The 22352-nt window shown below is 38.4% G+C and overlaps 1 protein-coding gene across 1 annotated transcript in view; it reads left to right on the top strand.

Annotated features, from left to right (window-relative positions):
• Nucleotides 1-1184: 1184 nt before the first annotated feature.
• Nucleotides 1185-22352, top strand: part of TRAPPC8 (trafficking protein particle complex subunit 8) — a 58089-nt gene continuing 36921 nt past the window's right edge. Inside the window, 9 exon segments of the mRNA XM_059836048.1 lie at nt 1185-1341; nt 7993-8187; nt 13843-13932; nt 15267-15441; nt 15847-16000; nt 17142-17229; nt 18703-18950; nt 20544-20659; nt 22001-22151. Of these exon segments, the coding sequence (XP_059692031.1) occupies nt 1185-1341; nt 7993-8187; nt 13843-13932; nt 15267-15441; nt 15847-16000; nt 17142-17229; nt 18703-18950; nt 20544-20659; nt 22001-22151 (1374 nt within the window).

Consider the following 22352-nt stretch of genomic DNA (forward strand, 5'->3'; position numbering starts at 1 on the left):
GACATAATGGCTTTTTTGTGTTTACAAGCCCTGTCGTAAGGACTGTCCCTGACAGCATGTTAAAACCCAACTCTACTACAGTACTCCGTATTTGTAAAGAAGGTATTCAGAATTACTCATTCTTAATTGTCACTGATCATCACTGTTGTCTTCCTTCCATGTCACTTCCTTACTCAGGGTACAAATGTAACAGCAGAACTGTATAGTATCATGCTTTAATAGGTGAATCTCGAAAAGGAAGCTATTTTGTATGGCTTTCATTTCATGCATACAATTAAGCAGTGACAGGTCCGCCAGAGAAACCCCAAACAACTCTTACTTTTTAACCATTCTGGCTTTTTTTTTTTTTTAATAAAAACTCCAGAACTGTTCTTCGGGGGGGAGTGTTAATAGTTCTGCATTAAAGCGCCCCCGAACTCTCACCGCCTAGCAAAGCTCTGCAGAAGCCTGGCTGACCCAACTTTCCCCTCCTCCTGCACCTCGTTTAATAAACAGTGCCTCCGCCGGACGAAAAGCCGGCCCCGGCTGCCCAGCCACAGCGGCCTGTGGGGTGAGGCGAGCGGCTTGCCCAGCGGGGCGGCCTGCCCGGCGCTGCGGCTGGCACCCGGGGCGCTGAGCCCTGAGCCACAGCGCGGGCAGGGGGAGCGCAACGGCCGGGAACGGGGACCAAGCGCCAGCCCTCAGCCTGCCGGAGACCAACTTCCCGGCGTCAGGGCGGCTCCCGGGAGGGGGGCTGCTGCCCGCCGCCTCAGCGAGGCGAAGGCCGCTGTCGGCGGTCGGTGGCGGCTCCCTTCGCCCACCCCCTCGGAGCGCGCCGACAGCCCGCGAGGATGAGGGAGGACAGACAACCACCCCCACCCGGCCACCGTCGCCTCCCCCTTCTCGGCCGCTTCCGCCCGTGCGCGCCCCGCCCCGGCCCCGCCCCTTTCGGCCAATCACATGAGCGAGCGCGGGGGCCGCCGGGAACGGGTGCTACCCGAGGGGGCTCGGCTGAGGTGCAACATGGCGGTACTGGCCGGTTGCTGAGTGGTCGGTGGCCGCGGCGTCGGGGCAGGTGGCCGGAGCGGGAGCCGCGGGGAGGCAGCGGCGGGCGGACGCGGGGGGGAAGCCGGTGGGGCCGGAAGCGGAGAAGAGCGGAGGAAGGTGGCGGGGCCGACTCGGGCTCCCGGGCGGCGGTGGCGGCGATGGCCCAGTGCGTGCAGTCGGTGCAGGAGTTCATCCAGGACTCGTTCGTGCCCTTGGTGGCCGCGCTGTGCAGCGATGAGGCGGAGAGGCTCACCCGCAAGAACAGCCTGAGCTTCGCCGAGCTGGTGAAGCCCTTCTGCCGCCTCACCTCGGAAGGTCGGTGCGGGGAGCGGAGCGGGGCGCGCGGCTTGTTTACACGGGGCGGGGGAGGCGGCGCCGCCCCCTTCCGCCCGGGGGGCGAGGGGTCCCGCCCGGCCTGCCGGAGAGGCTGCCGCCTTTACCGCGCTGCCCGGCGAGGCTGAGCCGAGCGGAGACGGGAGGCGAGACCCTTTCCCCCGGGCTGTGGCAGCGGCCACTCGGTCGGGTCTTACCCGGAGCTGTGACAGGCGTTGCGGACGCACGCGTTTGCCGGGGTTGCCCCAGGTAGCTGTTAAGTCTGTTTAACTTTATTCGATGTATTCTTCTCTGTGGAACCTTGGAAGTTAGGGTTCTCCTGCAGACATTGCAGAGCACACGGCTGAAGAGAAAGGTGTCTGTAAATATAGTTCTTCCAAACGGATTTTTTTCTTTCTTTAAAACGACTTACTGTTATCTGGCTAATACTTCTACCTGACTTTCGCTGTAGATCTCGTATTTCACACTTGTCGTAAGGCTGTTAGTAAAGTACCCAGCCGTTGAAAGTTTGGTCGGTCTTTCAGAAACATTAAGTGTAATTTCAGTTGCAAGTCTTTGCTTTTTCTCACCTGTAATTTTATCATATATACTTTTTTGTTGATGCTTCTGTGAGTAAGACTTGGGCAAAGGGAAGGTGGGAATTGAGCTGGTTATGTGGCATAGATGAAATGAGCATGTAAAGTAGCAGCAAAACTGGAAACTGACCACTTAAGAAAAACAATAGGATTCTTTTACTGTAATCCTTTAACTTACTATCTGGATTTATTTTTTTTTTTAATTTAACTAAGCTATGCTTTTCAAGCCACTGCTCATAAGAATAGTATTCAGGACAGCAATTGGAATAGAACTGCTCATTGGAATAGCAATGCAGTGACATTTGTCAGGTTTGGTTTCTGACAGACACTTAGCTCAGACTTCAGTCTCTTCATGTCATGTGTTGAGGAAACAGTGCAAGAAAATGAACCTTGTACTATCACTTGAGTTAGATTTTTGCATTGCTATTTAAAAAAATGGCACCAACTTAAAAGCTAGTTTGTGTTAAAATCTACCTTAATTCTGTGGCAAGTGTTAATAACTTATTAACCATAACTTGTTTAAAATGTTTTTCCCTTGGTTTAGCAATGCTCATGAGCTATGTAAGAATGCAGTAGAGATAAAAATAATAAACGCAGAAGCTCACATCCTTGGAGTTCTGAAGTTACTTAAATATCTCTTTAGGTTCTTTGGTGAAAGGCTTTCAAAGTGCATGTAGCAAACAAAACCAGGCAGACTATTCAAAATGAAGCATTAATTCTGAAGAATACTTAATTCTGTTGTCGCTTAGCTGTAATTATTTTTGTTCCAACTATTGTAACGGTTAAGGAACTTGCAAAACGGTATCATCCTCAGTGTTCCCTGTGTAAATGCAGACTTCAGTAGTATGTCGATGCTTATAAACCAAACTAGTCTTCATCTTCTTTTAGTAAAGGAGTTAGTTATGGCTAAAGATTAGACTCTGTCCCTTCATATAACGTAAGACTTTGAGCTGATTACTTGAGAGACTGATACTTGACTAGATATCAGCATTCTTCTAAAAACTTGTGAAGGAAAGCTCCACTGTTTGGTTGTCATATCATCGTAGTTATTTCTGATGTTTCTGTAATTGGTCTTCTGCAAGCTCTGTCAGGTAATAGTATAAATGAGCACCCTCATGAATTGCATCTAAATCCCCGTGATACAGTTTTAATTTCCTAATTTTGCAGCTGTGGCCATCGTGACAGATCTTTGAGAAGGGGCATCCTTGCTGTTCTGTATAGCTGCTTATCTTTGACAGTCTGAACCATTCTGTTCAAAACCTGACCTGAGGGTCAGAGACCCAAGAAGCTGAACCTTGGTACAGTGGTTTTTGTTGCTGTGTATTCTTTCTGTGTATTCTGATTCAAAAAGCTGCAAGCCTGACTGTATTTCTTACCTCCCAAGTGTGACTTCCTCTTCTAGCTTCATGGAAAAAACATTACTGCATGCTATATGTAACTTGTGGTGAAAGCCAGCATCCGTGAGGGTAGGAAAAACAGTACTAGGCATTTTCTTCAGACAGAAGAGTAGTTCAGCGCAATAAAATTTCTCATGAGTTGGTATAATGGTAAGCAATTTCTCTAGCTCCAGAATTTGTGGAGCTCTGTGACAGGGAAACATGCTTGTTGGAGTCTGCACAAACACTGTTGCATAGTGACACTGTTAACTGTATCCTGTGCACAAGGCCTGCAAACACAGGGTAAGTTCTTAAAGTGCTCTACCTTAATAGGTTTGACCAGACTTAGCAGTAAAATTCTTCCATGTTGCTTCTCATGTCCAATTTGTAAGATATGCGTGGAAGAGAGGCATGATTAATGATCTGATCATGGTACAGCAGAATGTGTGTATTGCACATGCCTCCACAACTGTGTGCTTCACTGCTTATGATTGTTTTGCTGTCTTCACTTTTAAGCACAGCTTTTCTTAAGGGAATATGAAATGCTGTCCTTTTTTAACACTCCTGTCTTTACAAAATCAATGAAATAGCCACTAAGTAATGTAAAATTGGGTTGATTAGCATTTCATCTCTTTAGAAATAAGCTGTCCCTTGTACTTGTGCAAAAGTTTAAAGTACATGCATTACTTCCTGAACTCTTCTATAATTTGAAGAGCTTGGTCACTGGTTTGCTACTGCATTTTTAGAGTCCTGTTAAATACAGATTTTTCTCTGAAGTTTAGGATTTACGTAGTTTATGAGCCTGCTGAAGGCTGCATGTTCATCAGCATTCTTGCGTAGAGAAGCAGTGCAGTTATGAAATGAATCTCCTGATACATGTGCAAAACAGTTTTGATACACAGAAACTAAACTGAGCTTTTTACTGTGCATGTATCAATCGTCGTGACACGTGAAGGCCCAGACCACTGCTTGATTCTTCAAGTGGTGTTAAAACACATGCTTCTTGTGGCTGCTCAGTCCAAGGAGACCAGATTATATCTGATTTCAAGTAGAACCCTGCAAACATACATAATGTAGATGAGGGTGGGCAGGGGCCCTCTGCACTAATCGGTATTAATCTACTCATCAACTTCTGCCTATCAGTGACTTACTAATGTTGGTGTGGCCGAAAATACTCTTGCAATATACCAAATTGTGATGGTAGAAAATCCTGAGGACAGGTTCACAGTGCTCCATACTGTAATTTTTAGCTTCTTGACTTTCATAAGTAAGTCACTTTTTGTTATTGAGGGAGAAATGGTTAAAAAAGTGAGAGAACAACTTCACTGTCCTGGTAAGCCTTGACTTTAGAGGACAACAAAACCAAAACCCTCACCAGACTTCCATTTTTCTTTGATAAAGGAAACAAAAGTATATTGTGAATCTTATACCTTCACATTTATTGTGTTTGTTAGTAACAATTGATGCCTAATTTAACAAATGTATATGTTGTATAGCTAGGTCTTCTTTAAAATAGCATCCCATTTTTAAGAATCTTTAAAAATACTATCCGAACTAATACTGTCTTGGTGGAAGGGAGAATTACAGTGTACACCTCAACTAGCAAGTGTCACTTTAAGATAGCCTTAGTTACTCTTAAACCAAAGTGTTTTACATCTTAAAAAAAGGGGAGCATCTGATAACTGTATCTAATTGTAAGCTTTAAATATGTGCTGGAAGTGAGGAGGTATAATGGGAACACGGCATTTACATGATGAGCTTAGTTTGATGTTAGGAATTCCTTGTTCATGAGTATTTTAGTCAACATCTGAATATTTTCAACTTTTGATGAGAAAGATTCTGATATGTTACAACACCCATTTTTGGCAAAATGCATTCTTAGGAACACTTGAAGGAAATGTATAACACTAGAAAAAAATTTTGTTAGTGATTAAGGCAAGAGCTTTGTGGTTTCAAACTATGTCCTTTATGTCAGTCCTTAGCATTGCACATATGCCACAAATGTCATCTGTGTTCTGTATGCAAATGTTTTTGCTCTTTATTATTATGGCTATTATACTTTAGGAGAGACACCAAGGATGAGTTTTAGTGTTACAGCTGCACTGGTAAAGGCAAACTGGTTTCTTAATTGTTTGTCCCTTCCACTTCCTTTACATTTGATCTTTTCAGTAATCCTGTGGCAGTAGGGTTGATAATTTACTTATATGATAAGATGGGGGGGGGGGGGGGGGGAATTGTCCCCTTCAGCTTTCTCACAAAAATGCTGAACTTAAGTTCAGTCAGCATAGTTGCCCTCTGTGTTGATACAGCCTTATGATGAACCAGTTCAATCTGAAACTTACAGCTGAAAAAACCTACAGATTTTTTGGTTGTTTTGGGCAGGATCAGTTCTCTAAACTACTTCACTTGTGTTTTCCCATGAGCTTCAGTGCTGGCTAAAGGTTGGGAGTGAATGTGTGACTGAGGAGGGTAGAACTACGCTAGTCCAGACTTGAACTGAGATAGCTGTTAAAGCAGATTTCTAAGATGGACTGTAAACACATCTAGTGTGATCTGGCTTGGTTTGTGTAGTTGTTGCTTCTGAAAAGGCATGTGGAAAAGGTGTGGAGTGCTCTAGGTTGGAGGGGACTGAAGACTCAGTTTCAGGCTTCTACGGTGTTAATTTTGTGGTTAGTTGCAAGACAAGAAGAATAAGAATTGTCCTTTGTGCTGCCCTTTATATGCTATACAGTGATTTGTGAAATAAAATGCAAAGGAGTCGAGGGCTGTACTGTGGGGCATGTGGTAGTACCAGTTGTCTTAGGTAGCCATCCATACTCAATGTGTCCTGCTTGCACTTACAGCCTGGCTGGCTTGGTGGTGCTTGTGGTTTGAAATAAGGAAAATGACATGAAAAATCAGAGCAGACCCAGAATTGTAATATCTGTTGAAAATGTCATGAGTACTTTTTAAAAAACAGATGGCTTGAGGGACCAAGTTTCACAAAGATTCTACAAAGGGAGCTCTGCATTTGAGTCATGTGAAGTTCAAATTACTGCTTATGGTAAAATGTAACTTCGTCTGTAAGATACAAAAGAGACTGCAGCCCAATCAAATTTTAGTGAAAAGATCACAGAGCTAGACCTTAAGTAGAAAGATGGGCCAGTACACATATGTGTTAAACAAAACAAAGCTCCCAAAACCCCATGAACCTTAGTTTTCTTGTGATTAATAATTTTTTGCTTTTCAGGAGAGTGAGACTTTTTTTGAAAAACAACAAACCCACCAAAATAAACGCAGGGACTTAGGGAATAAAAGCAATTACATATCATTAAAGAAAAAAGTGAAATCTGCCTGTGATGATTTTTTTTTAAACATAGAGAAAATAAAGGCACCCTGCATATGGCTGTCACAGTTATATGCAATTTCAACTTTAACTTTCAGTTAAATACTGGTGTTCATTAATCATCTTGCTGGACTTTGCTGCTGCCTTGCCCTTTAGGCTTGGTATTGACCCCTTTGCATGGGCTTGGGACTCTCTTTGGTGTTTTCTGTCTGATGGCTTTCTTGGAGAAGGTGGTCTTAATGGGAGGAAAATATTTTTTGGATAAGTAACACGAAGCCAAAACAGCGTAAGTTACTGTGTGCTAATAACATAAGGCTGGTATGAACCTTTAAGGCTCATTTTAATAATGAATCTGTTCCTTTTTTTGAATCTTATTTTCATTGGTAACAGTCTACATCAGTTTTCTGAAATAAGCATCCCCTCCACAGCAACAATTTACATGCTTGCCAGCTGTTTGTGGTTCTTTCATAAACACTAGGTTCATGGACACTTTCACTATGTTGTTGGGATTTTTTTTTGAGGCTGCATGCAGTAATCCAGTATTTGTCAGGCAAAACTTTCATGCATAATTCTGAAATCGATATTTAATACTTTTAAGACTTTTTCTGGTTTTTAACAAGCATTTAAAACTGAATCAGGAATGCTGGTGTTACTAACATTGACTTTATTTTTAATTGATTTATTTTAACCAAAAGCTTGTCACTCAAGAAATGTAACTTCAATAGCATTCTTTTAAGATAAATCAGTGGTGTGATGCTGTTTGGAGAACAGTGGAGTTCTAAAACCATTTGTTTAAAAAAACCCTCAAACTTAAGATAGTCACACTTTAATATTAAAAATGAAAGGATATTTTCATTTTGGATGAACTAACACAATGCTATCCCTGTCAAGTTTCTTGAATGCTATTATTGTGTACTGGGGTTTTCTTGGAAACTGGTGACTCCTTGGAATGTGAGATGTTATGTGAAATCCGTATGTGGCTACGACATGCTTTCTGTGCAAGCTGAGTACCTTCCACAAGGAAGGGGGTGCAGCAGTGTAGAGCATGGATTTTGAGTACTTTGGTACTCTGAGTGGATATTCTTGTAAGCTAAGATGGTATGCTGTGTTTTCATCAGTCTGCCTAGATGATCCTAATGTTCAACATGAAGTAATTTTTCATTTTTGCCTTCCTCCCAACTCCATTTTTGATACTCGGGTATTATGGACTGTGATCTAACATTGATGATGGAGAAGTTTAGTGAAGAAAATACTCTTTAAAGAAAAAGAAAAATCTGTTGGAAAAATACTAATTTATGGTAACTTTTTAAACTCTCTGTTATACTCCTCAACGAAGCCTATTTTTTTTTTTTTTTAGTTCACATGAGAGATCCGAATAATCAGCTTCACATAATTAAAAATTTGAAGATTGCCGTCAACAACATTATTACTCACCCACCTCAGCCCAGTGCCATTCGAAAACTTTTGAATGATGTTGTGTCTGTCAGTCAGCCTGCTGAAGGACTAGTAGCTAATGTGATCACAGCTGGAGATTATGATCTCAACATTAGTGGTATGTAATGAAAATGTATTTTTCATAGCTTAAACTGGAATTTACTGTAAGGTTTCTAACCTTGATTTCAACTTCATGGCACGTGTTAAAATTACTTTGAGAGTTGATGAGTTTTGAGTCATTGTTTTTACTGAAAGGTCAGATTTATAAAATAGTTTTGGTTTTTATATAATGCTAAAAAACTGGTTGAACTTAATTAATAATTCTTAATTTAATGTTTCCTAATGTAATTCCTCTGAACTTGTGTTAAATCATCATATTATTTTAAAGTAGAAAATACTTATGCTTTGGTTGTGTTAATAGCTCCTCAGATGAGAGGTTTTCTTGTTACAAAACTGATACACTGACTTGTTACACTTGGTTGAATAAATATCAGAACTTATTTATAATGATGGCACTAATGTACAGCTTTATGTTGAAGTTAGTCTTCCTGGCTTCTTTTGTTTTTCTTTATACTTATTGCTTAATGCATAGAGTTCGTAAAGGTGTCATAAAAAGTTTAAGGAAAAACAAGTTTTGAGGAAAGGTGTGGGATTCCTTATCTTGTTTGGGTGTTTTGCCATGAAACCCAGTGCTTCATATTTCACTGTCAAAATGGCTAGGATATTCTAAAAATGTTTTTTTTCAGAGCTCCAAGGGATAAGGCATTGTGAATAATACTAAATGAGACCTGATCTTGAGAGCTGAGAAGATTAAACTCCTCCCAATTAAGACCCTAATCCATTAAAGCCTTTGAGTACATACTTAATTCAAAGCATGTGTGCATTGCCCTATTTAAACATGAGTAATTTATTGTACTTAAAGTTCAGCATCCAGTGAGGAGTTTGGCTCTGCTATAGCAAAAGACTGATGAAACTTCATGAGTAACTGATGTTGTCATAGTATGATTTTTTTTATGTTGATGAAAAATTGCGTAATTCTATATCTTTGATACCTAATTTACAAGCCACATCCTCAACTTCATGTGAAATATTGATAGTAAAGGAAAAGACTTGAGCTTGGAAATTGTAGTTTTTGAGAACTGTTGGAAACTGCACCCTTTTTCAGTTTCCATGCCCTTGTTTATCTGTGAAATTGGTGAGTTGCCTTTTTTTTGTGAAAGTTTTTTGGAGGGAAAGTCTGCTCCAATTCTAGAGATTGGAAGACCCTAAGAAAGCAGAATGGTTTCAGTGAAGAGACTTTTCCGTAACATTTCTAACGATCTCAATTTAGAAGTGACGTGCTGGAAGAAGGGAAGAAAATTAGTGGCTATATCGAGCCGTGCTTTATAGTTGTAGAAACAAATAACTCTCCTTTTGTTTTCCTTATTTGCTGCTGGAGCCTCAGGTGTACAAATTATCATACTTGACTATCTTCTCTTTCTCAGTGATTAGGTTCTTGCTTCCATTCAGACTGGCTATATGCTTATTTGACAGAAGGAGAGATGTATAAGCTGTTTGAGATCATACAAAATGACAAAATCATGTAACAACTTTTTAATTTTGTGGTACCCCGTTTTAGGGATTTAGCACAAAACACTGGCACAGTGTTGTTGATTATGAAACTTGGATCCCATTACATTGTAGGAGGACGTGAGGAAGTCCCTAGCTTGTCAGGTAGAGATCCTTTTCTACTTAGAAAACTATGAGTATTTAGTAAAAAACTTTTTTTTCAACTTTGTTAGAGCATTTTATTGAAAACCAGTGGAAGCATTCATTCCTGGCAACAAAGCATAATCTTTTGGCACGGAAATGTGAAATACTCTAATCTGTTCTTTAATTTGCTCTTTTTCTTTGGGTGAATTAGTTTTCTAGGATAAGAGTATTAAAGATTAAGAAAATATGTTTTATGACGATCAATTGCAGTCTATTTTGAAGGAAGACACAAATGTTGTTTAAGAAGCTCACGTATAAGTGTTTCCAGCACTGGGATCATGATCCTGCTCTTTTCTAAAAAAAGTTTTGGAATTGCTGTGGTGAATTGGTTTAATTGGTTTGCAATCCTTCTTTGTTACACTTGTTTAATAGTCTTCATTTCATAACCATCTTGTACTGACCGACCTGGTTGGTTGCTGAAGGGGTGCTTATGTTCAGCCATGCCTGCTTCTCCCATGTACTGGTGCATGTGGAAAGTGAGGAAAAGTGATCCTGCTAAACACTTAATTTTTTTTTTTTTTCTTTTCTCAAGTAAGTTTTTAGCTGGATCACTTGCCTGGCTATGTTTGTTCAGGGCTGCATGATGCTAATGCTGGCATGCGGCAATGCAGGAATATGATGAAGATAAGGGAGAACGTTGGAGCAACCACTTCCAGCAGCTAACGTCTTCAGTTACTTTAGTACCACAGGCTGAGAAATCTCAGAAATTAGTGTCTTACATGTATAGTATCTTCCAACTAGAAAAATAGAAATAATATCTAAATATAACTTTACTACTTTATAGATTTCCATTTTTATTCAAGCCCAAAATTTGGGCTAAACCAGCAATTAATATTGAATTCTATTAAAGTACACTGTCAAATGTTGAGGAGCTTGAAATGTTCATGATTAAGGTTAGCGGGAATCAAATGTCTTCAGTCCCTCATGGGCCTGCATGGTATAGATTTTCTACTTCATGCTACCAGAGCGTAAAAGCCAATAGTGTGTTTGCACCTGACCCTTTTTAGTGTAATAATATCATGTTTTTTCTGTCAGATCGCTCAGTTAAAGCTAGTGTTCCTTGGTACAGTAATTGGAAAGAGACACTGATGGAACTGAACACATCCGCGTTTTATTCAGGTATTTTTTTGTGGTTGGTGCCAATTTGCCAAATTGCCCTTTATTCCTTTTCCATGTGCCCCATCCACCTTTCCTTACCATCTGCTACAACTGTTTAGCACTTTTCTTGGCGTAGATGTGTGTTCCTCCATTTTTTCCCCCAAATGAAAAATTGTTGGTGATGGTTGTTTAATTTTTCTTTTAGTCGCATTTCTACTCCTGTTAATTGAAATCATTTGGTCTTTCCATACAGTCAATAAGTGCAGAGTGGTGGTGGGAAATGACCTCATGCTGTAAAAGCACTGTCTTGTTTGATCCTATAGAACTGTATACTGTCACTGTTCTGTATTTCAAATATAAATACTTTCTCTATAGAACTTCCTTTTCAGGGGATAGTAGTGCTTTTCAAATTGGAACTAAAGTGCTGACTGTACTTAGAGCATATGTGCTTCTGCTATATTGACATCCTTTCTAGAGTGTGACTCTTCTGGAAAAAAAAAAAGCTTTCTAATACATTTTCGCCTAGTTTATAAGACTTGTTGCTGCAAAATGCAGTGGTTATTGACCTCTCAACTTACTGTGAAGCTCTGTGTTGTGGTCTGTAAGAGCCAGATTTTTATGTTTTTCATTTTTAGATATTAACAAAGCTTATGCCTTTGGTTAGTAATAGCCATCCTTTCAATAGTATCTGTTCAGATGCTGCTAAATGCCTTCCTTTCTGAATGTGCTAGAGTACTGGTATCTGAAATTCATCTTGGTCGGTCAGGTGGCTTAAAAAGTACAAAACTTCATGAAGTAGAGTTCTTATTCTTAAGCTGTTATGTATGAATATTACTTACCAGTTTTTTTTACTTAACAATTTCTGAACACATTAACAAGTTAGCCTAAACTTCAATTCTGCTTGTTTAGTATACTAAACAAACATATTACTGGAAAAATGCAATCCATACAGGTCTGTGTACCTAAATGACACAGTGTTGCTATGCACTGCTATATAACATGTGTTATGAAATGTTACACCTGTGAAAACTTTCTCAGATACTGTTTTTGTTTTGAATATGGTGCATGTTTATTATTTTAAGTATCTACCAGAAATTATTAGAGCCCTGTAAATGCCCTTGAGTGAATATTGTATGTTGTGGTTGTGTAGAGGGAATCCAGTTGCCTATTGTAGCCACTTCCAAGGGTCTTAATATGCTGAATGAGAAACGGGGGGGGGGGGGGAAGAAAAACCAGACACCACAAAACAAAGTAGTACTTCCCTGTTTGTAGCTGTGTCAGATTTTAAAAAACTTTTTTGCCTTGGTTCAGCTGTAAAACAGAAGTGAAAAAATTAAAACAGAGCTTGAAATTAAAATGCAGTTGAAATTTCTGCCTTGAGTAGTTTAGCATTGTTTGGTTTGAACCTGAGTTACTACAAGGCTTTATTATACTTGCGAAAATTGTGCATATGAGTCACTTTCTCATGGTTTGTTTTTAATAACAAACTGTGTTTTCCTTAATTTAAATAGTTGGCATATTTACATGTAGGACTTAGTAAGGCCAAGAGCTTTTTATGCCCTAGATGAGTGCTCAGAGAGCAGTTGCTAGAAAGGCTGTAATCAAAAGCTGGAAGTTTGCCTCCTATTGATCTTTTTTGTGAGATGTGCTGACTGCTAGACTGAGTTCAGTTATGAAGTGTGACTGTATCTGACTTCTGTGTGGATGAAGGTGATGTAAGATGGCCTGACAATGTAGGATTAAACAAAATGATTTAATGCACTAGAAGATAATCCCAACATAAAAATGAAACTCAAATTTCCTAAAGTCAGCTAAGAAATCAAAGGCGGGCAAGGGGGGAGCAGGGCAGGGGGGTTTACAAAGCATTAGAAATTATGTGAGTTAAATCAAGGAATGTGTTTTCTTGGGCCATATAAAGAAAATAAATACCTTCAGGTTTTCTCTTTAATGCATTTTTCTGTACTAGTTACTGTTTTCTAGTTTGCAGGTGAGTTTACACTGGATTCCAGCTAACTTCAGTGTGAAATCAGGTTATTGAAAGTGGACTGATTTTGATCTGGGGTCTTTTTTCCACTCAAGGGAAGGAATTGCAGAATTGAGATGGCATAAAACAGGCTTGAAAGAAGGAATAATACTTTGTTGCTTGACTGATAGTTGAAGTGGAAAGAAACAGACAAGTTTAAGTTCACATGTTCTTTGGATGTTCCAGATGTACTTGGTTTCCTTTGATTTGTTACTCTTAGAAAAATGAAATCCCTATTGTGAAAGGGCATTTGAACATCGCAGGTTAACATTATAAGGCATTAACGGCACAACTCATATCTGAGCTTTTAGCTTTTTGGATCTCTGCTTTGCCAGCTGACAGCTGAACTGTTTATTTTAGCAGTGTAGAAGAAGGGGACTGCTGTCAAGCCAACTCACAACACTTGGAAAAATCTTTAGACAAACTGGCACGATAGGGTTTTGGTAATCCTTCATTCTTCTAAATACTCAAAAATTAATTTTGCTTCTCGGTCAATTCTTACATCCCTAGCTGAGGCAAATTCAATGAATGTTAGAAGAATTTTTATTTGTTTTTTTCTTTCCCAAGTGTGTGCATGTGTGTGTTTTAAAGGGGTGGTAAGGAGTAGTTGCTCTAACAAGGACTGAATACATGTGAGCCTACAATATTGAGGAAGTTGGTGCTTAAGATAGTCTTCAGTTTCACAGGATTTGATTCAAAGTGTTACTGTTTCTCACACTTGTGTGTATTTTAGATGCTTTTTCGTTAGACTGTTCCCCCTTCTTTCCCCTGCCATGCAAACCTTGTCAGAGTTTGCAAGCTTCACTTTTAGGTGTAGTCTTTCATATTTCCTTCTCATAAATGAGTAAACAGAAGTTTCGCTGCATATTCTAATTCATCGTATTTTATTGTGTATTCCAGCTACTACTCCTTGGTTTGAGTCTTACAGAGAGTGCTTTCTTCAGTCCATGCCTGCATCAGAACATGAGTTCTTAAACCACTATGTTGCATGTATCCTTTGAGTGTTACAGACCTCTCTAGTGAAGGCTGTTACAGCTGGCTGCAGAAATGTAACGTAGGAGTCTGAAATTTTGCAATAACTCTTCTTGCCATTATGATTTGAAATACATCATTTTTTTTCAATATGTCTAACTATAAAGACTAATTTCATAAGGGGGTCAGGGTTTTCTTTGTGGTTAGTGTTTGTTTTGGTATTTTTAAAACTACGCTTTATGTGTCAGACTGAACTCTAAGCTAATACGTGTGAACTAAACCTCCTCATCCTAAAACGCTTTCTGCTGTAGCTATTCAGGTATCTGTTGACAGTCCCTTATGTACAACAGAGGCTTGTGGGTTTGGGATGCACCTGCTGCTTTTTATAGCTTATTCTAGCAGAGAGAGGGGGGAGGTTGGGGAGGGTGTTTTGGAAAATTGGTGGACTTTGAGCTATTTTGGACAAAAAGACGTCTGGAAAGATGCCTGAATGCTTTCACTTTTTTTTTAACAAAAACTTAGGCCCGATTTCATTGTCTACAGGGAAAATAAAAATATGCAGTGTTTCATGATGTAGCTGGTGTTTAGCTTTACAATAATTATAATGCAGCAGGTTTCGTAACACCTACTCTGTTCGTATCTTTTTGCTGTACTTTATCGTTTCAGTATGGTGGAACCAGGTATGTTAGTAACCATTAGAGAGAACCATTTGTGCAGAATTAACTTGGTACAATATTGATTCTGGCCTTTGACTTCTGAATTTTAGTAACATTTAAAGTACAGCTTGCTTTCTGGCTTCTCTGAATGAATGTCTTTGATTTGGTGAATAGATGTAGCAGAGCAGGATGTTCCTTATTAATGATTGTGGAGTTGCATTGAGGTAAAAATCTGCCTGCTTCTGCTTTTTACTCAGATGATGTTGCTGTGTTTATGAATATTGGCAGTTATTGTTGCTCAGGTGATATCTTAAAGTCCCAACTCTCCTTGGAACTTGAAAGCTAAAGTACACTGGGGGTGAATTTAAGTTATATGGATAACATGTGAACAGTTGGTCTGTATTCAGATCTTAAATGAACTATTAGCTATTATGTATTGGCTTAAACTTGGATTCAGTGTTGGAATTGGAGCAAACTCCTGTTTCATCTCATGTTGCACGTTCGTTAACTGACTGTTTAAATAGTGTTTTTTGTTGAGACTAAGGTCAAATTCTAATTGTACATACTTCTGTGATAGTGTGTTTTACAGGCTTAGACATTGTACTCATCTATTTTATTTGATACACTTCCTATTTTATTATATGATCAGTGGTTGTTCCTGGGTTCTTTTGGTAAGTGTCCTTAACGTGAATTTAGGTATGCTTGTAGTTTCTTCTAGTGAACCAGAGCCTGTGGAGCAATTTCTGAAGCTGTCTCAAGAACAACATCGAATTCAGCATAGTAGTGAATATTTATATCCCAAGTGGTTTATACCAAACACACTCAAATACTATGTGTTACTGCATGATGTAAGCACAGGAGAAGAACAAAGGTGGGTCTTCTGCCTTCAGTGAACTTGCAGATTAACTCTTTGACTGAAATATTTACTTTTATAAATTCTGTTGAGATTCACCATACAACAGGAGCCGTTAACTAGTATGCTAACTATTATCAAGGCAGATTTTCTTGAGTGTTATTTTTAGATCTACTTCTTGTGTTCATGTAAAATGAAAAGAATCAGTCCTAGCTTCTTGAGGTAGGTGCTTTCTTTGCTAGCTCGCTGAACTAATTCTCAAAGATTCTCAGTTTCGCTCTTGCAGAAAGGACTGCTTTAAAAATATGAGAATTTTCTTTTTAATCCCTATGGATAATAATCTAAAATAGCTTGCTGCAGTACACACTTAGAATAGAATTGGTTTGCTATCAAGACAGTGTAAATGTCGTTTTATTTTTTCAGAGCTGACTGTATTTATGAAGAGATGAAGCAGCGATATGGAACTCAGGGTTGCTATTTGCTGAAAATAAATTCTCGGGTGTCTAATAGAGGAACAGATGAACAGATACCAGATCCTTGGAGTCAGTACCTTCAGAAGAATACTATCCAGAATCAGGTATTATAGTATTATTCTACAAACAGTTTGTAAGGTGCATGTGAAAGCTCATTTTATTTGTGTTAAATTTTGCCTTAGTATTATGTACGTGTTTCTACAGACCAGGCTAACAGGCAGTCAAGATACTTCTAACATAGCTATGACTTTTTGTGAGGGCATAAGCTGAGTCCTCTCAAAGAACTGTCCTCTGTGCTACTTAAATTGACAGCGAGTAGCACTGAAATACTAGACTGTCTGAAATAGACTGACAGGAGCACTGAAATAATAGACTTGTGCTTTATGCACTGACAAGAGCAAGTAACCTTGAAGTGTCCTATTCATAGTAACTTTCTACCTTCATTTTGATGATTTTTCTTCATTCTTAAAATCTGAGTTTTTTCCAGGTCTTCTGTACTTTGCTAAACACTGTGGGTGTGTTGTTTTGTGGGGCTATATGTGGTTTTTCTAGTAGCTTCTTGCAGTCCAGTCAAGTCTGTCATCTGCTAAGATGGCAAATGGTAGTGTGTGTTAGCTCAGACTCTTGAGTTCAATTTGCCATAAATGTCTGTATTTTTGGCTTCAGGACCAAAAATACTCCTTCCTGAGTTGGCTTTTGACTGACCTGCAGTTTTAACTGCATCTGATTAAAAGGTTTGTTTGTGGAATCATAGTTCTTTAGCAAATCTAGCTGGCACTGGAAAGTCAAAACATCTTGTATTCTGTAACCTAAAAGGACCAGTAAGTAATGTTCCACCATAAAGTAATTACTCTTTTTTCTGTCCCATGTCATCTGTCCAAAATAGATGATTTTTTTTTTTTTGTATGAGCTTGTTCAGGAATTGCTTTTGGGAGCATATTTTTACTGCTGTAGGCATTGCTGTGTAAGAGTTGGAATTGCTTGCTTTAGTTGACAGTGAAGCTATTTGAGCAAGCCAGAAGATACTTGCTTCATTTGGTGGATGTAACTTTCATCTTTACAGTAGGACAGGTTCTTAAAGCCTCACAACTACTTCAGAAATGAATATATACGAACAAACATGTTTTCTTAGTAATTAAGTTAACTGTTAGTAAAGTTGACAACTACTGTTGACTGACTTCTCTGTTTGTGATCTAGTATTCTTAAAATTCTGACTTCTTTTCTTTTCTTTTTTATTTCTGGCAGGATTGCTATGAAGACTGTCCTTATACTGTCATTTCAAACAAGAATACTGATCACTTGGTATCAGACGGCTTAGACAGTGAAATTAAAGGTATTTTTATAACTTCTATCAAAACATTAATGTGATAGCATTTATACAGCTTTCTCATGTCTTGGACAGGAATTACTTGAGTGATTTGTTAGGAAATTCAAAGTAATAATTTTCTAAATGCTCAAAGATAATGTAACCTGGTGTCCACAAAGGAAAATGTTGTGGTGCTGATCTGCTGGATTGGTGGTAATTGGTAGATGGCTACTGATACATTGGGCTCATCTTTTGTAAGATTAAGCATATTGTCTGCAGACTCTGACAATTAATAAAAAGTAACATAGGATTAAATGGTTCATTTGATCATAATAAAAGTTCTGGTTAGTGTGCTCTGTAGCTTGGAAGCTGAGGGGTGGTTGTTTTTTTGTGTCCTTGTTTTTAGTTTTAAACCTGGAAATGACAGAGTAGTGACTTACTTTGTAAGTTGGCTGGAAGAACTTGCCTTGCAGTGGAGCTCGTAGATGGCAGAGGAGAGTAAATGAAATTGAGTGCAAATTAATGTATGGCCTTTTTCTTTTTTTAAGGCATCTGTGTAGGATTCAGGTGAGAAACATCATTGAATAGGGAAGAAGTGGAGGTACCCCAGGCTGTCTGGCCTGACTCAATCCACATCCTTCATACCTGACTTGAAAGGCAAGGGGAGACCTAATATATGGAGGAGAGCTTGCAATTGCCTAAAAAAGTGGCTTTCTAGGGCCTTACAGCCCAGATGTAGTCTGCAAGCTGCTGCTTGAGTTTTACATGCTCAGCTTTACGTTTCATGAGTAAAATCCATTCAGGATTTACTTTCACAGCTCAGCTTTGCTCAGTGCTAGCTAGGGCCAGATAAAGCAAGCTGATTTTCTTATATAGAAGGGAAATAATAAGCAAGAGAACTATTTAAGTTTCAGAGCAAAACAGTGTCTCAGTCTAGTTCAGATAGCTAGATGCAATAGTGGTCAGCAGCCCATGTCACTGAACTAAGAGGATTTTGGAGAAGGTTGGTTTACATCATGATTGTTTGGAAGGGCATGGAAAATATGTTTTAATGTTAAAAATGAAACTCAAATAAAACATAAACAGAAAAGAGTGAATGGATCTAGTGGAGCCATTGCTGCATTTCAAACTTTTCATGAATATTTGACTTTGATTTTAATGTTTTCATAGTTTTCCTTCAATGTTGTTGATACTAGTCAGTATACTTAGGGATTCTTTGCACTGTAGTTGAGAATCAAAACTGTACATATTTAGCCATATTGTAGTTCCGGAGATTCCCTGAGCTTTCTGAAGGATGTCATGAGTGATGTAATACCCAGGTAGTGCTTTGCTGCTGTCTGCTCAGCATTGATCTATATTGCAGAGTAATTGGTGAGTAGCTTTGCTTAAGAGTTCTGAGTAAGGAAAACTTTAAAGTAGGTTAATAAAAGTTACAGTTAAAAACCAAAATGTTTAAGTAACTTTATACTTACTGGGGTTTTTGTTTCAATCTTCCAATAGATGGCCTGTCAAATAACTTTAAGATTCACCCCCTTCAACTGGATCATCCCAGCGGCAGTTTGGATAGCACTGATTGCATAAAGGCTACTGCATCATTGCAAGACTCAAAGAAATCAAATTCTGGAACACCTCATGGTGCTTGTTTAACACTCACAGATCATGATCGAATTAGACAGTTCATACAGGAATTCACATTTAGGGGACTTTTGCCACATATAGAGAAGACAATTCGGCAACTTAATGATCAGGTCAGTTTACTTTTAAAAACACTTTGTGCCGTAATAACAAAAAACAGTTGGGGTATAAATCCAGTTATCAAAAAATCTGTTTAGAAATTATTACTTCTGCATCTAATGATTCAATGATCTTACTGAAAACTGTAAGTAAATTTAAGGGAAATAGCTGAAGTTATCATTTTTGCTCAATTTGTCTTTCAAAAAAAAAAAACCTAAACAACAAAAAACAACTTGTATCAACAGAGCTTCAGTGCAAGGTGGCTTCTTGGTGAAAGCCTGTCTGAACTGTTATCGGGATATCTGTCCCTGCTCCTAAAATCTTAATATTTTATGGTTCTGGCTCAGGGAACAAAATTTTATGTTTCAACATTAGAATGCACAACTAAAGCTAAATGTATTTTCGTCAATAATTGTCTGCAAAAAAAGCTGCATACTTCAACTGCTACTTCTTGACAGGGGGAGAAATGCATGGACACCCTAAATCATGCAATTCTGTTTTGATTTCAGCAGTTTTTGCAACTGAATATTCCTCTCTCAAACTAGGATTTGTTGGAAGTGTGATAGTTAATATCATCCCCATGTTAAGTCAAGGACATGCATTCAAGTTATTTCCATCACAGTAAGGTCCTTTCTTGTAGAAGTGTTTAACTTTTATGTGGTCTTAAATAGCTGGAGAGATGGATTGACTTATATTCGTACAATCAAGTTACTGTATTTAGCATTAGACTTGGACCCAAATATCAGTCTGTTAACTGAACTGTGTTTTGATTGAGTTGTCCATTCAGGTTATAGTTTTAAGTATGAGGGGTTTTGATACTAAGCATCATATGCTGTAAGGAACAGTCTCTTCCTGAATTGACTTTTGGGAGTTTGTATATGCTGACCATGTTCATGCTTGGAAAGTTTTATGAAGAAACATAAAAAAAGGGCATACATAAAGTGTAGCAAACAGCCTTACCATTAGGGGTGTAGTAATACATTCCTAGTTGTGGTAAGAAAAGCATGATGTTACCGTTTTTAAAATAATCTTTAAGAAGAGATGTAGTTTGCCTTAGATTTTGGAAATGGTAATTCCCTGTGGAAGTTCCCTCGTTAGTGGAAATTATCTAAAAGAATAAAATCGTGTAACCTTGCTTGTGGGTACGACTGGTACCCCTCACACTTGAAATAGGTGTTCACAATGTGGTAGTGCTTAATGTGGTAACGCCTTATGTGGGTGGTGACGGGGAGAATGTTCTCTCTTGAAGTATGTACTTAGTCTAGATTTTAGGTTGGACTAATACCAGAAATTAGATATTCTGTTAGATTTCAAACAGATACTTCAAATGTTTCAGTTCTTAGGATTGAGATGTCTGCAGTTCAGAGCAACAATAGTGAACCTCAGCTGTCTGAAATAGAAGTTGCAATTCATGTATTTATTCTATCTCAGTGTCAGTGATTCATTCTAAAGGGAGTGTGCTCTTGGTTATTTTATTGTTTTTATTTCTGCTTTATGGAAAAAACAGAATTTAGGAAGCCTTAACAAAGCTTAGGTTTTTATATTAGTTTAACTTACACTAATACATCTCTTGCAAAGTAGTGCTCTAATTTGGTGTCTTTTTGTAGTTAATATCCAGGAAAGGCTTGAGTCGATCACTGTTTTCCGCTACTAAAAAATGGTTTAGTGGCAGCAAGGTTCCAGAGAAAAGTATAAATGAACTGAAGAATACTTCTGGTTTGCTGTAAGTAATTTCAGTCCTTACCTTTAGATCTACACTGAAAATGTACCTTTTTTTTTTTTTGAGGGAAAGCCTGTGCTTATTTTATGGTATTCTACAAAGTGAACCAAATCAGCAATGTTGTAAGAGACTTTAATTGGAGAGATCATAAAAAGTACTATGCCTAAATGTGTACAATAAAGGAGTAGCAGAACTTAAAGAAAAATGGGACAAAAGAAACAGTTTACAGAACCATCTTCCTGCTATACTTACAGTGAAGCTTTCTAAGTTACAAAGAATGTACATTTTTAATAGTAATAAAAAGAAGCTGTGGTCTGCCCTAAGGGATTTTTTTAAATTAGTACAAGCTTTTTCTTTTCTTATTTAAGCTAAACACCATGTATAGGTGTTTTTGTTTATGTAACTATGTAATTTACTGCAGTTAAGTATATTGCTTTTGCAAGTGTGTTAGAGAGCTAAATTAAGGGGAATTTCATACCTTTTTGCACCTGTATTTTACACTAAAACCAGGTTTTAAATTCCAGCAGAATATTTATTCCGTATGCTTTGTAATTTCTCACTATGAATGAGGATGTATAATCATGCAAAGCACTTTCTTCAACTGTCTTGTCTTAACCACAGAAGTCTAAGTAGTTCTTGGACATTACTTAGCCAAAGTTAATGTCCGTGACACTTACATACAGCTTTAAATTCGTATGTTGTGTGTCTTTGGATTCATAATCAAAATGTTGTTAATTTCAGCTTTCTGTATTGAACTTTTAAGCATGGTTTGCTTGCTACGAAGTTTGACTAACAAGTGTTTGTGAAAATGTATTCGATCTTCATCTTCGCTGAAGTGATTAATATATATTTGGCTAACCAAAAGATAGGCTGATGCTTGCAGAGGACAGGAACTTGCCCAGTGTTTTGGCATGAAGCATAGTTCTTTAATGGATTTTTTTCTTTCAAGAGTAAATGGGGAGAAATAACAACTACAGCTAGGTGAACAGTCAAAAGTGTTTTTTTCTTCTCATACTGCTCTGTTTAGCTCTTAACAGTTAATCTTACTGAGCAGTTTTGGTGATAGCTGCATACTTTTTTCAGTATTTCTTGACTGAGAGGAATGCTTGCTTTGAATGTTAGTGGAACAGTGAATCTTTTTAATCAGAAAGCAGGGTGTGAAACCAAGTTACATGTGGTAGAAAGGAAGCAGCTTCACTTTTCTTAGCTTTTTTTTTGGTAAAGCTGAAGGTTTTATTCCTACTTTGTGAATAGAAATTAGGACGAGAGGGGACAACTTTATAGAGCATGTCTTGCTCTATTTATTAAAATTATGACTTTGAATTTAAATATTTGTATTTATAGGTATCCACCAGAAGCACCAGAGCTTCAAATCCGGAAAATGGCAGACTTGTGCTTTTTGGTGCAACACTATGAACTTGCATATAGCTGTTACCATACAGCAAAGAAAGACTTCTTAAATGATCAGGCAATGCTTTATGCAGCTGGAGCACTGGTTGGTACTTCACATAACACAAACATTCTGTGAACTTTTCCTAATAATCTCTAATATTTGTCTGAAGGTAATGAAATGCAATCTCTTCCCCCCACCCCCAAATTTATAAGGGTCTTGCCAAATTTGCTGCATATCTTTAGGAAATCCTAAAGGGTTCTCAAATCTGTTGGCGGCTGTTTCATGAAGGGAACACAGGCGTGA

This window comes from Gavia stellata, chromosome 3 (genome assembly GCF_030936135.1).
Source record: "Gavia stellata isolate bGavSte3 chromosome 3, bGavSte3.hap2, whole genome shotgun sequence".
NCBI classification, from domain to species: Eukaryota; Metazoa; Chordata; class Aves; order Gaviiformes; family Gaviidae; genus Gavia; species Gavia stellata.